The 18,862-nt window shown below is 43.5% G+C and overlaps 1 protein-coding gene and 1 long non-coding RNA gene across 8 annotated transcripts in view; one reads left to right on the top strand and one right to left on the bottom strand.

Annotated features, from left to right (window-relative positions):
• Positions 1-2,232: 2,232 nt before the first annotated feature.
• Positions 2,233-3,319, top strand: LOC142658844 (uncharacterized). The gene is made up of 4 exons (XR_012850202.1): positions 2,233-2,724; positions 2,814-2,887; positions 2,978-3,071; positions 3,177-3,319. It is a non-coding gene; the product is annotated as an uncharacterized LOC142658844 (long non-coding RNA).
• Positions 3,320-4,555: 1,236 nt separating this feature from the next.
• The window catches only part of B9D2 (B9 domain containing 2), an 89,232-nt gene continuing 74,925 nt past the window's right edge, over positions 4,556-18,862 (bottom strand). For 4 of the 7 annotated variants that reach the window (XM_075836209.1, XM_075836211.1, XM_075836208.1 and 1 more), the window contains 3 exons: positions 10,176-10,263; positions 6,140-6,265; positions 4,556-5,231 (listed from right to left, as the gene is read on the bottom strand). In XM_075836209.1, the coding sequence (XP_075692324.1) occupies positions 4,918-5,231; positions 6,140-6,265; positions 10,176-10,263 (528 nt within the window). In that variant the 3' untranslated portion in view covers positions 4,556-4,917. Of the gene's footprint in view, positions 5,232-6,139; positions 6,266-10,175; positions 10,264-11,886; positions 12,111-12,139; positions 12,269-18,862 lie in introns of those variants that run through there. The other 3 variants (XM_075836213.1, XM_075836210.1, XM_075836214.1) reach the window with 3 other exon arrangements.

The raw sequence follows: 18,862 nt of genomic DNA on the forward strand, positions 1-18,862 counted from the left end.
AAAAGCATTCTGGAGTTATTACTACATAAAGTGAAACATGTCAGATTTGAAAAATGAGGCTCTGTCAGGAAGGTCAAAAGCGGCCAAAGAGGGAAGGGGTTAATGGTGAACTGGAATCTCCCCCTTACTCTTCAAAAAGAGGTTCTGCAGTAGCTGGGATGTATATAAGGAATCATGTACCCCCTACTATAAATTATAAAGAATATTAGGTGTCACCTGTGGCCTTGTGCTTTTGGTCACAGATAGAGATGAGCAAATTTTCCAATATTCGTTTTGGGTCTCATTTGGTAGAATCGACCACCCGATTCAAATATGGTCCGAATATATTTATCTTGTATCGAAAGTGCCCCAATTGGCTTGAAATCTCGTGTCTGACTCCCTGCTGTCTTTTAGGACTGTATCCAAGTTAAATACAACCCATTATAAGGTCTTTAACGCCAGCCAGTATGTAATGTCACAGTGACAGCAACATATATATGAGTAGAGGGGGGATAACCACAGTGCGTCATTGGACGGCTGCCTGCAAGGCATTATGGGGAAGCCCACCCCAGGTCATGTAACCCTTTTTCTAATTTGTAAAATGGCCATTTTGTTGCGATTTGTGCACCGCAAACCCCAGAAGTTTTGAAATTTGCCAAATCCAAAACTTTTAGGAAGTTCGGACCTAATTTGATTTGTGTAAAAACGATTCGCTAATCTCTATTCACAGAACAGAACTTCTAGTGACTTCTACTATACTTAAAATTGACAGTAGGAGATACATTATACAATATATCTACCAGCAGGTGAATTATCTGCTTTTCACAAAGTTATATTAAAGTCTTTGTCCAGTGTAAATATATATATAGTATTATAATAAATGACATATTTCCATTCCACAATATGGTGCAGTTTATCAGATATTCAGTAGTTGGCAGCAAGCAACATGGCCGCCTGACTGCTGTGATGTCACAGAGCTATGATCAGGCGTGGATTGTGATGTCACACATATGATGTCATAATGCCTTGAAGTTATAGAAGGCCTGAGCACTGTGACATCAGCGCCATTTCCTGAGTTGATGCTTTTGCTGATACTTCATTTTGGTTTGTGGAAGAGTGAACTAGTTTGTATTACAGATCTAGTGTTTACTTCCCGAGCTTCTTATTGATCTTTGATCAAGGCCCAATAACACCGGAGCCACCTGAGAACTTAGTTCTCCAATTTTACAACAACCCAACCTCGGGGGTTACTAAGCCATGAGTGCCCGAGAGCTGCGTCAGCTGATCGCTGACAATGACACATGGCTGAGCCGACCGGAAAATCAAGGTAAGTGAAATGTTTAGATAGACAATATTCCCCCCATAGAGGAGCTTTCCTGGGAGGGGTTATCCCCGGGGTCTGTTGGGCAATGTTTTAGGATAGACAGCGCATTCTCCATCTCCCATTCCTATCCCTTGGGGGCAGTTTTACCTTCAGCCCAGTTCTACCCCGGCCTTGTGATGTCTACAGAGAAGAAATGTACAGAGCAGATTTACTCATCCCAAAGTAACACTAATCTATGCTGAGGTTCCCCTCTCCCTAAACCCCACAGCAGCAGGGTCCGTCACTATGGGCAAAAGTGTTTGATAATTTGTTTTTAACATTTTAATAAATAATCCCTCTTTTCATTGTAGTGATGTCCCACATGGTGGAAAGAAGGGAGAATTTGTTGTATAACCAATACATATCCTCCCACCTGAAGCACTTAGTCTATTGACATGGCGAGCTCAATAGTTATAACAATGTTATACTACTTCTTCCCTCTTACTCCACCCCCCTCAATGGCTCGATGTCCGAAATGATATTGTCATATTTGTCTGACATGCACTGGAATGTAACTGCTCATCTGGATACATCTCTATTTTCTTACTTTTATAATTCCCCCATCCCCCTTCCCTTCGTCCTTTTTATTTTGTTTACCCCTTATTGAAAAATGTGAATAAAAATAATTTGGAAATAAAACTTCTTTATAGGTCAGGCCATATTTGTCGAAAGACTAAGGTCTTCCCAAAGAGCGAATGGAAGACCTTCTACCAGTGACGCACAACAAAGAGCAACAAATGCTGTCACTGCGAGGACAGGGAGACCGACCAGAGATCCTCCGCGGGGCAGGGGACAAGTAGAGACCAGGGAGCGAAGCCGCTCTCCACAAAGACCCGTCCCTGCGGAGCCCTCCAGAAGAACTGGAGAGAGCAGCCGTGCAGCAGGTGGATCTGCAGCCAGACCTGAATATGACATTCCAGGACCAAGTCATATTCCACCAAACCGCAGCCCCAGGGAGATTACAATCAGCTCTCCAGAACACCCCCAAAATCCAAATTATTTATACCACACGCTGATTACACGGCGGGGGGTGAATTTATTGCCAACACCGCCACAGGCAACGCCACAGGCAACGCCACGGCCCGGCAGGAGAACGCTGCAAATCCAGAACCTCCCAACAAGAAATGTAACGTCTGAAGAGGAGGCGCAGTCATGTATCATCTGTATGACTGAATATGAGATCGGGGAGCAGATCACAGTGCTGCCGTGCTCCCATAACTTCCATCAGTGCTGCATTTCTACCTGGCTCCGCTCCAACCCTCGGTGCCCCCTGTGTCGTGCCCGCTGCTTCCAATGAAGCACTAAAAAATAACTAAAAGCTTCAAGAAGGAAGTGAAGAATATGGCGCTGACGGGAAGAGACCGGCTTATATTCCAGCCCAGGTAAGAGACCGCAGATACATTAATATTGTATTATATTTAAAGCTGAAAAAAATCATCCTTATTTTCCTGACAATTTGGTCTCTCTTTAGTTTATCATCAGATTTGGTCTCATCTCATCAAGCATGAAGGGCTATGAACAGGGAGATCCCAAAAACACCAGACGGTAAGTCACCTATTCCCTCTTCTATCTGCGTCCTATGAGATGTACATTGTATGTGACATAGAAATAATTTATATTTTCTCCTTTTTCTAGGAAGAATCTCCAAGTCTGAAAATAATTGAGGAGAAAGGAACCTCCAAGTCTGGCAAAAAAATTAGCAATTGGATCAGGACGACCTGAACTACAAGTAAGTCAATATTAGAATATCTTCCTTTTAGTTTCCAATTTGTATTTACTTTTGATCATGAATCCATAGATGTGATATAATAACATGTTCTCTTTCTCTTTTCAGAAATCTATAAAAGTCACTTCCAGGTCACGTCCATCATGATCGGAGGATTCCTCATCTGCTGCATAGGAACACTGATCCCACCATGTGCAGTGATCCTGAGAACAGCGACATCTCCAGTCCTGGATGTTGTCATATATTCTATTCAATGGCAAATTATTCCTAAATATAAAAACTATTTACCATCTTTATATCTGGTCTGTAGTAATTGTTTACTATATATATATTATACTACACACCACAGCTGCTGCGGAAAATCATACAACACACCACAGCTGCTGCAGAACCTCATAATACACACCTCAGCTGCTACAGAACCTCATAATACACACAGCTACTGCAGAACATCATACTACACACCACAGCTGCTGCAGAACCTCATAATACACACCAGAGCTGCTGCAGAACATCATAACACACCTCAGCTGCTGCAGAACCTCATAACACCTCAGCTGCTGCAGGACATCATGATATACACCAGAGCTGCTGCAGAACATCATAATACACACCTCAGCTGCTGCAGAACCTCATAATACACACCAGAGCTGCTGCAGAACATCATAACACACCTCAGCTGCTGCAGAACCTCATAACACCTCAGCTGCTGCAGGACATCATGATATACACCAGAGCTGCTGCAGAACATCATAACATACCTCAGCTGCTGCAGAACCTCATAATACACACCTCAGCTGCTGCAGAACCTCATAATACACACCTCAGCTGCTGCAGAACCTCATAATACACACCTCAGCGTCTGCAGAACATCATACTACACACCACAGCTGCTGCAAAACATCATAATACACACCTGAGCTGCTGCAGAACATCATGATACACACCTGAGCTGCTGCGGAATCTCATAACACTCCTCAGCTGCTGTAGAACATCATGATACAGAGGTCTGAGGGGACCCAAAGACCCCTCTGCCACATAGGAAGGCACCGAGTGCAGCATGTAGTGGGCTGGGCTGATCAAACCCTGGGACACTTTACTAAACCTCGATCACTTCCATGTATTACCTTTGGCTATTTGACTAGCAGGCTTGTAATACATTTCCCCTACTGAGGCCACATCCCATTAATAACAGCTGATCTCCGGGCCAGCTTCAATTTGGAAAGGGGTTGTCTTGATGAGAATCAGAATGATGATGGCGATCAGAAGTTATTGCCAGGGGAAGCAATATCTGGCCATATATTTACTTTGCAGCTGCAGTCTCCATTGTTTTGGCTCATAGACGAGGGCCCCAACCACAGCACCCCCTTCTAGGACGTCCATATGACTTCATAGGGCAGGGGTTGCCGTCATGAGACAATTCCTCTAAATAGTATAAAGTAGACAGACCTGGTAATGATGAAATAGTCATGAATTACAACGCTATGTATGATGTTTCCTCAAATACAATTTATTATAAAACATAAAAATTATTTAAAAATTACAAAATTTAAAAAAAACAAATGCTATAAAATCTGGACATAAAAAACAAGGACAAACCCTCCTACTATTCAGCCAGTCCAGGTGATGGCGTGTACCTGACCCAAAAAATACCCAGACTGCATAGTACATAGTAAAAAGTGCTTGTTTGGAAGCTTCATCCCACGGTAGACGCTGTGTATTTCTGGAAAGGGAGGCGAATAGCTGATCAAACACGAAAGAATAAAAAACTTCAGGAGGTCTCTGCCGATGGAGAATTTTGTCTCAGTTCCTTGACCCGCTGAGCGGAGATACATTCCACATCCGAGTTCTAGCACTCCACCCCAAATCGATCAAAGTTCCTGAGCATGACAGTGAGTTCCAGGTGTACCTGCCCCATGGCTGTGGTCTGCAGACGGTACCGGTCAGCTCCCCCATATATAAGGTTCGGTGATTTTAGCTGGGGGCCGCCCCCTACAAACATGTGGGATATCTGCTCCTGCCAGGTCCCCAAGGGTCTCCATGTGGGGCTCAGCAATGTGTGGGTTCCTGGAGTAGAAGGGATGTGGAGGAAGCTGTACCCGAACAACTCATTCCGACCAAAAGAGTCTTGATGCCAAACCTGAAGATGCAGCTTAGGCCAACCTGGAAAGGAGAGGCGGTTACAGTGTAATATGGCACTAGTCATACCCACAAGTCAAGAAATAAGACTGGATGATGAGGATGAGACTCATGTCAGGCAATGCCCCTCTACAAATCTTACAGTCAGGATTCCAGGTCTGCTACGCTGCGGTGCGTATGACCAATTATAGATCACACGCCATGAAAGTATGTTGTATATAATCATTCTATTCGTGCTCTTACGGCAATCAGATCTCCATACATGGACTTCCTAGTGAGATTTTGGTTGCTCATGCTTGTATATATAGCAGCAGGGCTGCAGTGTAAAGCATGAAGGATGGGCAATGCAGCAGCCAGAGTTTTTGAGATAGGTGGATTTCAGACTACTCTCGACAAACATTACAGCTAAGCTAATGGAGAAGACCTAGAAGCCGTCAATAGGGAACAAATAGCAGGTAAATAGTATCCGTAGGTGCTGACCCACATTAGTCACTGATGTTATTTATCATTTATCCATAGGATAGGTAATAAATATCTTATTGGTGGGGGTCCAGCCGCTGGGACTCCCACCGATCACAAGAACGTGCTTATCTTGCCGTTACTTAGTGCCCTATAGAAATGGAGCGGCAGCGTGCCTGCTCATCCACCGCCCCATAGAAATGAATAGTGCGGTGGTCGAGCATGTGCACTGCCGCTCCATTCCTAAGGGGCTCCCAGGAACAGCAAGGTATGCCCTTTCTCGTGATCGGTGGGGGTCCCAATGGTCAGACCCTCACCAATCAGAAATGTATCACCTATCCTGTGGATAGGGGATAAGTAATGAGTATGTGAAAAACCCCTTTAAGACTCTCTCACATAGCGGAGGGTAATATAACCCCCCACTCCTCTATTCTAATATTGTGTATTTCAATATGATTTACAAACTGACTTACCTTGCAATCCTTTGGTAGCAAAATGTATGTCAATAGGGTGTGACCAGAAAGCCATGTCTTCATTCTGTGGGTTGTCCACTTGTGTCTGACCTTCCACGGTCCCCGAGAGCAACTTCCAGGCTCCTCCTACATGATATACAGAAATTACAGGGGACAGGTTAAAAAACATGGAAGCGGCGTAGAATTATAGGAGATCAATAGGAATTTTAAGAAACTTTATACAACAGGAACGGTTATATGGATTTATAGGATTCGTTTTTTTTAGAAGCATACCTCCAGCCAAAAATTAAAGGGAACCTGTCACGTCAAACATGCCGTCCAATCTGCAGCCAGCATTTTATAGGGAAGGAAGAGCTGAGCAGATTTGTGGGAATAGATTTAGGATAACTTGGTTTTGTGTTTTCATTTTTGATAACTCTGGGCTTAAGAGTCCAGTGGGCGGTCCTACTCTGTGACTGGCAGCTTTTTCTGTAGGCACACAAATGAAGGAACAGCCCACTAGGCTCTTTAGCCCACAGTGAGCAGAGATTTAAATCATTGAATTACAGGTTATCCGGAACCTTTTCCCACAAAACTATATATCAATCTGCTCAGATCCTCCTGCCCTATAACATGCCGCCTGCATAATGGACAGCACACACTATATGTCAGGTTCCCATAAAAACTTTATTTTATAATCTCAGTTTTTCGGTCAGCCATATTAGATCTCAAGGGGCTTTATTTGTCTGTCACCCGGCCACCCAGAGAACTCTTACTTCTCCCCGGCTGTCATTTACTGTAAGGAAACTCTACCTTTTAAGAATGAGACAGACACTAGATTGAATCTATGACTGTAGAGCGGGAAATATGATCTGGTATCAACAACATAGTTTTGTCTATCAGGGATGTGTCAGACAAACCAGAACCTTCTTCACTGTTTATAGATCTAAATCTAGATATAGATCCATTTAATGTGTCATGACAGCAGCACTTTGAATAGAATAGCAAGAAATGATATGAACTGTAATTCAATCGTGAAAGTGAGGGAGGAAGTAGCTAGCTTCTCCTCCTATTTGATTTAAAACAAAATCAATATCAACACAGTTAGCATTCTGGGACATAACGGCATGAAAACAAAAGGTAAGACATGAACTTATAACAAATAAAGCAACACCCAATTTTGTTCATATCCATGGAAATATGCTCTAATGGGAGTCCAGCACCGGGCCTGACCCCTTTTAACTAAGGGACATTTTACATTGTAAAATAAAATAGCGAAACTTAATTTTTTGTTCTAATCGTGTTTCTATTTTTTGATAGTAGATTTTTTTATGCTATTTTCTGTACATGATCATGGGGCGGCCATCTTGCCTGAGCTGCTGTTAACATTATTTAGAGATATGCTTTGCAGCAGCCACATGGGCCATAGGAACCTATATATTGACATATATGGGAGAGTTTTCTAGGCATGCTCTGTGACCTGTGCAGAGGTTAATTGTGCAGGGAGAGGGCGGAGGGGAGCCGTGTCCATCATCTACAGTATTGTCAATATATAGGTCTATATAGAGGTGTTACCTGTCAGTGTAATCCTGCCTGTGATGATGAGATGACTGCTGAGAAGTGATCACTACAGAACAGGAAGGGTCAGTCTATTATGAATGGTGGATCCTGTGTTATCTATAAATAGGTGTTACCTGTCACTGTAATCCTGCCTGTGATGATAACGAGATGAGTGATAAGAAGTGATTGCTACAGAACAGGAAGGGTCAGGCTATCGTGAGGCTCAGTGGCCAGAGAGAAAACTGCAAGATTTTAGGATCATTTTTTAATAGAGGTAACGACATAGAAAATGTAAAAATTAATCACCAAAAATTCTTACATTTTTTTGTAACATAAAAACTTGATTTAAACCATAGGTCATTTTCCGATGACACATTCGCTTTAACTGGTTGCCGACCCAGGACGAGTATGCTCGTCCTGAGCGGCGAGCACTTCGCGCATTAGGACGAGCATATTCGTCCTGTGTGACATCCGTCCCTGCGCGCGATCGAGAGCGGGGCAACGGCTGTAATACACAGCCACGGCCCCGCTCTGACAGCGGAGAGGAGAGAAACATCTTCTCTAGGCTGTTAACCCTTTGAACGCCGCGATGACAGCTGATTGCGGCGTTCAAGGAGAGGGGACTGCACATTGATCGCGTCACAGAAAATAACTGTGACGCGATCAAGCCCACAACTCGTATGGCCAGACAGCGCAGGGTCCAGTGAAGGACCCCAGGGCTGTCTGAACATATTTCCTGTTGTTAGGGCATACTGAGGTATGCCCTAACAACTGCCTGTGTACGATCAGTAACAGGCTAATGTACTGGCATATAGATCTATGCCAGTACATTACAGTTACAAAATAAAAATCAAAATGATAAATCCCTTTATGGGATTAAAAAAAAAAGTTAAATGAATGTAAAAAAAAAAATAATGGTAAATAAATAAAAAGTAAATAAAATACACAGAAATACACATTTTTTATAATAAATAAACTTTTTAAAATATAAGTCCCAAAACATGAAATAATAGACATATTTGGTATCGCCACGACCGTAACAACCTGTACAACAAATGTATACCATTATTTATTATGATCGGTGTATGGTGTAAATAAAATATTAAAACTGCTGCGCAACTGCTTTTTTTCAGCATTTTAATCTAATTAAAAATGTATAGAAATTAAATGATAATGTATTTGTACCAAAAAATGGTACGTACATAAAGTACAACTCGTCCCGCAAAAAACAAAGTCCCATACAACTACGTCGTACAAAAAATAAAAGCGTTATGAGCGTCGGGATGCAAAGAGGGAAATGTAAAAAAAATTGCTCTGTCCTCAAGGCTAAAATTGGCCGTGTCCTTAAGGGGTTAAAGGCAGTTTTTAATTTTTAAACATACGGTAGAGATTCAGGTTTTGCTAACAATATTATGAAAATTGTGTATCTATTTTCTGTTTTTAGTTATGACTTGACACAATGGAAATTTCAGTTTACGTGAGTTACCAAAAAAAGCCACGTTTGTTCAGAAAACAAATAGATATTCTCATATCATTTATGATGTGTAAGATATTAACAGAGACGTATCCATTACTGACGCAACAATTGCCCGGCCACCTGTGAAAATACAGCACCCGAATTTCCAGCAGAGCAACAACACGTAATGTGGCGATTGTAAAGATGGAGCATCAGTCTACTAGTAATAAGGGAAATGTACGTGATGTAATATGTGGAGTCACACAAGGTAATAACATGAAATAATAGATAGAAAGTTAACACTAATGCAAATACTGAAGAAAACAACAAGACAATGAATGTATATGGCCTCATGCACATGGCCGTGCCCGTAATCACAGCCCACGATTGTGGGCACGGCCGGCCACCGACGCCCGCGTGCTGCATTTTTCGTGCAGTGCTCCTATACAAAGTATGGGAGCACGGCCCGCAAAATCCGAAGAGTAGGACATGTTCCATATTTCCCGGCACGGTTCTACAGCACGGACACCTTTCTGTAGCCCTACGGAAAGGTGTCTGCGGCCAATAGAACCGGGCGGGTCCGTAATTGCGGACCGTATTGCCGCGGTCGTGTGCATGGGCCTAAGGGTGTGTTCACATCAGCGTTCGCTATCCGTTGATAGGTTTCGTCGGAGCCACCCATCAACAGAAAGGCAAACCGAAACCATAGCTTCCGTTTGCATTACCACTGATTTCAATGGTAATGCTTCCGTTACTAATGGCTCCCGTTTGTCTCCGTTCTGTAAGGTTTCCATTTTTTGGACTGTGCTATTGATTCCGTCAAATAAACGGAAACCTTGTGAAACGGAGACAAACAGAAACCATCAGTAACTGAAGCGTTACCATTGAAATCAATAGTAATGCAAAACGGAAGTAATGGTTTCCATTTACCTTTCCGTTGATGGGTTCCCGCGACGGAAAGGTCTAACGGAACCCATGAATGGAATGCGAACTCTGATGTGAACACACCCTAATCAGATTTATATTGGTAGGAGCTCCTACCTGTGTGCACCCCCCATTTACAAAATAAACTTTGTTGTGGGAAGCCGCTGGCTCCGATGATCTGTCCAATTACGTGGACCTCCGCCATCTGTGAAGAAAAAGACATTCATGCGAATATGACGACAATCTTCATACTGTAGAAGTCTAAGCAGCGCACAATTTATTACATGTAACGATGGCTATTACTGCACTGAATATAATACCGCCATGTGGCGAGTCCCGTCTGGATACCAAATCCTTAAAGCCCAAACGGACGCAAACGGAAACCATTGGCACCGGATCCGTCACCATTGAAATCAATGGTGATGGAAACGGAAAGCTATGATTTCCGTTTGTGTCAGTCAAGGCTCCATTTCGAGAGAAAGCTCCGACGGAACGTCGAAACGGAGCCCTGACGCAGATGTCAACATAGTCTTAGTCAGTAGCGTGATGTGATGCAGCCAGTGCCGCACTACTGAGCGGCGCTGCCGGCCCTGAAGACAGAGAATATGGTGCACACACTGCCCAGCGCCCCCATTATCCGTCTTCAGTGCTGCTTATTAGTGCAGCATCATGCTGATCAGCAAGTGTGCCCGCGCGATCAGGAGTGGGGCAATGGCTGTAATACACAGCCGCAGCCCCTCTCTAATGGACGAGATCGGAGAAACCTCTGATCTCCGCCGTCACCCCCTTTAATGCCGCGATCAAAGCTGACCGCAGCATCATTCAAAGGGAAAATGAGAGATTGTGAGCCCCGATGGGGACAGTAAGTGAGGAGCTTTGTACAGCGCTGCAGAATACATTGGCGCTATATAAGTAACAGAAATAAATAAGGGGGATTCCCCTTTGATTGCATCACAGAGAATTCCTGACACTAGGGGGACATACCATATATGGGCAGACAGCCCAGGGTCCATTGAAGGACCCCAGGGCTGTCTGACTAGATTTCCTGTTAGGGCATATTGAGGTACGTCCTAACAACTGCCTGTGTACGATCAGTATATATGTATATACCAGTACATTAAAGTTAAAAAAGTAAAATTAATGAACAAAAAAAAGTCATGTTAAATAAACAAAATTTGTAAAAAAAAACACAAGGCACATTTTTTTTTTTACAATAAACATTATTGAAATAAATCCCAACACTAATATAGGCATATTTGGTATCGCCGCGACCGTAATAACCTGCACAACAAATTTATAGCGTCATTTATGATGATTGGTCTATACTAATGAGCGTGGGATGCAAAGAGGAAAAAAATAATTGTTCTGTCCTTAAGGGGTTGACCCCAATGTTGCCATTACGTGAGGGGAATGATGGGGTCACTTATTGAAGTGCAATGAATTTTGAACCTCCATTTGCCTGACATTGATAGTAATTAACCCCATCATGTACCTTACACATTAACCCAATGTTGCCATTATGACGGTGAGGCACATGGAGGTTCAAATTCATAACACCTCCCGCCTCACATCAGAAAACAGAAGAAATTTTTATTTTTGTGTTTTTTTGTTTTTTTTTATTGTTGGCAAAGTATCATTTTGGTATCAGGAATCGCAATACTGCACAAAGTATCGGTATCAAAGTCCAAATTGTGGTATCGTGACAACCCTAATACCGTGACCGGATCCCACAAAAGACAAATCACGTGACCCAGAGCCCACAAAAGTCCCAAATACCCAAAAAGTCCCATCACGTGACCGAGATCATGCAAAAGTCTTATCGAATGACCTGAATCGTAGACAAATCTCACCGACTGATCCACGTCACACAATGGTCGCTGCAAACGCCCCGGATTCCGCAATAGTTTTTACCACGTGACCCGATGCCATATATTTCTCACTGTGTGACCCGATGCCATATATTACCACTAAAGTCCCATCAAATCGCCCAGATCTCAGTTACTCCTTGTTAATCCAACCTCACACAAGTGTCCATTAGACCTGCACTGCCTCCACCTTCCATAATCATTGTAATTCCGCACCTACGTGTCACATACGCCGCCGCTCACACGGTACTGGTGTCAGGCTCTTCTCTAAGTAAAACACGGTGGAGTAATGTCGTTGCTAGGAAACAGAAAAGCCGCCCGCTTCTGCCGCGCAAAGCGGAAGTGACGTCTCACTTGGGCTTCGCTTGCCCAGGTCGCAGGAAGTAAAGGCTCCTCCTGAGCCTGATGCGGCCATGATGACTGAGGGCAAGTTGCAATACTAATCTTTATTATATCGCTACTAATACAACGTAAACAGGACATGTAGGCTGTTGGGACAATATCTTCTAATATTTCATCATTTAATATGATTCATTAGTGAATATTCCAGATGTACATGGAAATTAGGAAGGTTCATCCCTGAAAATATAGCTGACCAGGCAAGGAATTATCCATACATAATCGATAGGTTATTAACCGTTTAGGGGCTTTGTCTTAGTTACAGTTGCCAACTTTTGAGAAGAGACACCAGAAAGATTCTGGTGAAGTGGCAAAATGTTTTCCGTGATTCCCCGCAAATTTATACATCATCTGCCCCCAAACTATGGAAATCATAAATAGTGCATATGACCGCCTTCATCACACCACAAAATAAATGCAGACCTCCTAAACTAATACACACCCTTGACAGACTCCCTAAATACATATCCAAGACCCCCTAATCTAATGCAGACCCTAGACAGACCCCCTAAACTAATACAGACCTCTTAAATTAATATAGACCCCATACAGAGCCCTAAACTAATACAGACCCCAGACAGACCCCGCAGACTAATACAGACCCCCTAATCCAAGACAGACCCCCCAAAACTAATACAGACCCCCTAATCTAATACAGACCCCCTAATCTAATACAGACCCCCTAATCTAATACAGACCCTAGACAGATCCCTTAAACTAATACAGACCCCAGACAGACCCCGTAAACTAATACAGACCCCCCTAATCTAATACAGACCCTAGACAGACCCCTTAAACTAATACAGACCTCAGACAGACCCCTTACATTAATATAGACCCCAGACAGATCCCTAAACTAATACAGACACCAGACAGACCCCCTAAACTAATACAGACCTCAGACAGACCCCTTACATTAATATAGACCCCAGACAGATCCCTAAACTAATACAGACACCAGACAGACCCCCTAAACTAATACAGACCCCTCTAAACTAATACAAACCCCAGAAAGACCCCCTAAACAAATACAGACCCCATAACTAATACAGACCTCAGACATACCCCTTAACTAATACAGACCCCTAAACAAATACAGACCCCCTAAACTAATAAAGACACCAGGCAGACCCACAAAATAAATACAGACCCTAGACAGACCCCCTAAACTAATATAGACCATCTAAATACAGACGTCTGACCACCTAAATAAATACATATAGACCATCTAAATACAGACCCCCTAAATACAGATACAAGACCCCAGGCCAAACCCCCTAAATAAATGCAAACCCCATAAATACAGAGCCAAGAACCCATACTCCTAAGTACAGACCTCAGACCACCGAAATAAATACAAACATCAGACCCTTAAAACAAAAAAGACCCCCTAAATAAATACAAACCCCTACATACAGAGTCAAGACCCCAGATCCCCTTAAAAATACAAACCCACTAAATACAGAGATAAGACCCCAGACCCCCCCCCCCCTAAATACAGACCCCAGATACTCACCTCTCCCCGTTCCTTCAGTCCTCTTCATTTCCAGAAGTCGCTGCAAACAACGTCCTGAGAGGAACGGAGAGAGGTGAGTATAAGTTAACCCTTCATTACCGTCAGGGCTGTGGAGTTGGTAAGGGTATGTGCACACACACTAATTACGTCCGTAATTTACGGACGTATTTCGGCCGCAAGTTCCGGACCGAACACACTGCAGGGAGCCGGGCTCCTAGCATCATAGTTATGTACGACGCTAGGAGTCCCTGCCTCGCTGTCGGACAACTGTCCCGTACTGTAATCATGTTTTCAGTACGGGACAGTAGTTCCACGGAGAGGCAGAGACTCCTAGCGTCGTACATAAGTATGATGCTAGGAGCCCGGCTCCCTGCACTGTGTTCGGTCCACTACTTGCGGCCGAAATACGTCCGTAAATTACGGACGTAATTAGTGTGTGTGCACATGCCCTAAGACTCCTCTATTTTTCCACTGTCCGTCTCCTTCATAGATGGCTGACGTATAATTGGTGATAACATGCTAACATCAGGCTTTTCATCTCCATCATGTAAATAATCAGGCTACTTAGATAGAAAATATACATAGATTTATTGTGATACAATTTCTGAACAAAATACTTTTCTAAATTCCTGTGAGTAAATATTCAGCACACTGCATTTAATAAATTCATACAATATTAATAATATATTATATTATATATTTTGTTTTGAAGACGGAGTGGGAGTCAAACCTTCATACCTGCTATCAAGCTATGTACAGTATCTGCCACAGATGACACCCAGAGTGCCTGGCGGAAGATGCCGTAGTCACCTGAAGGATTTAGTCCTTGGAAAACCCCTTTAACCAAATCTTTTTTCCCGATTACACATAATGGGATCCGATCCTGTTTTTCTGGCTCTGCATAGCTGGTTCGCTGGGAGAGCGCTATTACATCTGTCTAAATGAAATTCAATTAAAGGCGTATTCCCATACTTTAATTTGATGGAATATTGCTTGGATATGACTTAACATTATGACTGGTGAGGGTCTAACCCCCGCCAATCAGGAGAATGTAGCCCTGGAGTTCCCAGTGATCAGACCCCCAACATTCACACTTTTATGGTATGTCTAATTGATCATGGGGAAACCCTTTAACGTGGATCTGTCAGGTCTGCTATCTGAGGGAAGTAAAGGATAGAGGAGACGACGCTGAGCTCGGGGATATCATTTCTTATGATTTGATTCAGTATTTTCATATATAAATGCCGCCAGGCCTCATATAGACAAAGCCTGTGAGTCCTGCTCCCCTCGCCCACACACAGTGATTGACAGCTCTCCCTGTATACAAACTCATGCAAGAAAACCTGTCAATCACTGTGTGTGGGCGGGGGAAGCAGGACTCACAGGCTTTCTCTATGAGTCCTGACAGAGGTCCTGGGAGATGAGATACAGGGAGTTGAGCTCGTTAGCGGTCCTTGTATCTTAGCAGGTCCTGAAGAGTCCTAACGATGTGGGGCAAAGACTAGGATTGTTTTTAACATATTAAAATGTATATATTATAGAACTCCTGGCTCTTTAAGAGGGGTGGGCTTCAGGAAGATTTCACATGGATATATAGGGTTACCGGCAGGGAGAGTGCTCATTTTATGCCGTATCAGGTGAGCGGAGCACGGCCTCAATTTTTTTTTTGTTTTAGTCTGTTTGTTATGTCTTTTCTCTGCTTAGGATTTTCAGTCTTTCTTTTCTGGTTTCTGCTGCGTTCTTTCTTTCGGATGTCACAGCGTTGGCGGTATTCCGTGCCCAGGTCAGTCCACAAACCCGCAGCGGTCTGGACTTTCATACTGTTGGATTCCTTCCGACTTGATCAGAATGTTCTTGATAGATAGATGAAATTTGGGCATGGATAAGTTTTTCGTTTTTTTTTTCGTTTTTGTACTTTCTTTTGTAAAATGTAAATAAAGCTGTGGCAACCCACTAGACCCACATTCAAATGTAAGTGTGTTTTTCTATTTTGGAAAGTAAAACTGATCTGATGGGTATAAAAGGAGTTCATTCAATGTATAGTTTGGTATACATCCCTGCTGTCTCCTGTGGCATGGACGAGACTGTGGTCACTGGTAGTTTCCCCCTGTGACCGGGGCCGGCAGGTCCTTATGTCAGGGATCATTACTATGTATATTGTCTGAAAAATATTATCCTCACACATATGTATATACATTTCAGTTCTTTGTGTAATATACTGATATATATAACAAGTTCTTTGTTCATGTCGGACACACCTATGGAAGACACCGCCCCCTGGAATGCAAAGAGGAGTGTGCAGAAGAATGTATAGGAAAAGTTACAGCTGGGGAGCGAATAGAATTTAAGCAAGTCACACATCTATAGGGAGGGGCATGTGTCTTCTCTGTGTGTGTTTCTTTGTTCTGAATAAAGTTCAGTTCCTCCTGGCTGACATTGAAGCTGTACCTAGGACGCAGGTATAATTTACAGTGATGGTGAGGCAAGGGAACCATCAGTTCCCTTCCCCGCCATTCAGCGCTTTTCTTGTGATGTAGGTGGTGTGATGTCATCGAGCCGCCGCATCTTTCGCTACAGCAGGCCTGGTCTGAAAAGAGGAGATCGGCGTGGGAATGGGGACAGGTGAGTCCTTCCTAAAGCGTGCGACACTACAGGGGACACTGTGGCACTATCTACATGGACACTGTGGCACTACAGGGGGCAGCGTGTTGCACTATCTACATGGGCAGTGTTTGGCACTATCTACATGGGCAGTGTATGGCACGATCTACTGAGGGCACCGTGGCACGTTCTGCAGGGTGGTTTTTACGCTAGTAGACCACGAGTAGTGGTCAGCACATATCCACTAGACTAGCCATAGTGACATGTCAGAAGTTTTGATCGGTGGGGGTCTCGGTCGAGCGCTGAACGGCTTTTCTCGGAAAGCCAAAGTAACATGTATGAACTCAATAGAGAGTCTCTGAGGCCGAACACGTTACCTTGGCTTTCTAAAAATAGTCGATCAGAAACAAAGCGTCTCAGCACTCACCCAAGCGCTTCTGCTGCTTCGTTTTAGCGATCGGTGGGGTCTCAGTGACCGATCAAAACTTCTGACATGTCACTATGAAGTTTTCTGAAAGTTTAGTTACCCTTTAAAGCTTGTAATATAAAGGGATAGACTGATAGATACGTGCAGACCACTACACATAGCGTAAAAACCAGAGGAAAGCGGGGGCGTGGCGAAAATAACTGAGCAGCTCTACAATGTGAGGATCCCACCAAACAGCACATTATATTTGGATCCTTATAAGAGTGATATTGGGGATAACTGCAGTCACACCTGAGTCTGGATTGGAGCTGCGACAAGGGTGTTTGACCTTACACCAACTTTACGAGATTTGGACGGTAGGAGTATTTTAGTGCCGTATTAGAGGACACTCCATTAGTCGCCTTCTGTCCTGCAGGTGTCACCATTGTATATCCTAAAATATGATCAGAAGCTCAATAGAATAGTGAGTAGAAATATAGAACTAGGGAAGCGATATTCTAATATTTCCATGACAAAGGCCACATCCAAGTGTCTTGTGGGCTGAGCAATAATGAGGTTTATGCAGCAAGACTATGGAGATTTCAGGAAAACCAAGGGACACAAATATGATATCATGGGATTGTCCCACCAACGGGTTGCAGAGGGTGTGGGTTGAGGTAAGTGTGCATAAAAGTAAGCATTACCGACATGTTTTGTGGTTATTTCCGGGCGGATTGGGGGCAGGGCTTAAAACTGTCCACGCGAATAGGGATGCAAGTGTTGGAAGGTATGTCATGAGAACCAATGGCAGCTCTTAATTAGGGTTCATTTACACCTCATGGATTTGCCACTGATTTTCGGTGCGGATTCTGCACTGAAAATCTGCAACAATTTTTCGTTTAATGCATGTGGATGGATGTGCAGAATTCAGTGCATGCTGCAGATTTACAAATAGAAATAGAAAGAGTCTAGGGAGGAGTCTAGCAAAGTTTGCTGATAATCTGCTAACATTCAACCCATAACCCAGGCTTGCTGCCCCTGGTATCAGGATCCAACACCCCGACACAGAACAAGTGACCACCCAAGTCTCTGTCAAGACTATTTCAAAATTATGTCAGAAGTTAGACTGGACACAAGAGGGCATCCCTGCAAGCAAGCGACAGTGTAAGAACAAAGTACCCCCATAACAGTGCCAACCAAAGTGCCTCTACAATATTGACATCCGCATTGCTTCCAAAAATGGATTAGTCTGAGAGCCTCAAATATAGTGTAAGCCACAGCGTCCCCATAACTGTCCAACAAAGTGTGCCAGCCACAGATTCCCCAGAACGTTGCCGGCCCTAGAGCCCCCATCACTGTGCCACCCTGTGTCCCCATAGCAGAGACAGCCACAAATCCTCTACAACTGTGCCTTCCACAGTTACCTCATAACAGTTACAGCTACAGAGCCCCCATAACTGTGCCAGCCACAGATCCACTGGATTACTTAACGGAGCAAACAGGATCATCTTCATTTCAGGCAGGTGGTCCATTGCCAATCCCTACTGGCTCTGTCTGCGCTGTAATCGTCCATTGGTGGTCACTACACCCTCAGGTCACAATGTGACATTACTGGTTTCTGCTCATATTATCTTGGCAGGCCTCTTGTGGTATCGCATAGAATATATATGTATCTGTGGCATACATTGCATTTTACTACAGTGCACTACATACCGCATGTCACTATACCTCCCCCGCACATACACCCACACTATTTCTAGGTTAATGTGACATGTGTAATATTAATGTGTAAGAATTAAGTCTTTGGAGAGTCTTGCGTTCTGATTACTATTCCCAGCAGATTCTTCCTCCGCATGGATGAGCACTAGTGAAAGTTACTCCCCAATGTGTTCATATTAAAATTGACGACCTGTGCTGTATATTGAGTTTCTGCCTTGTAGTTTTAGCAACCCTGCCAACCTTCCGTGCCATCTCACCTTTTGCTTTAGACTTTTTTCAGGTATGATTTAGTATGTAG

The sequence above is a fragment of the Rhinoderma darwinii genome, chromosome 8 (assembly GCF_050947455.1).
Source record: "Rhinoderma darwinii isolate aRhiDar2 chromosome 8, aRhiDar2.hap1, whole genome shotgun sequence".
NCBI classification, from domain to species: Eukaryota; Metazoa; Chordata; class Amphibia; order Anura; family Rhinodermatidae; genus Rhinoderma; species Rhinoderma darwinii.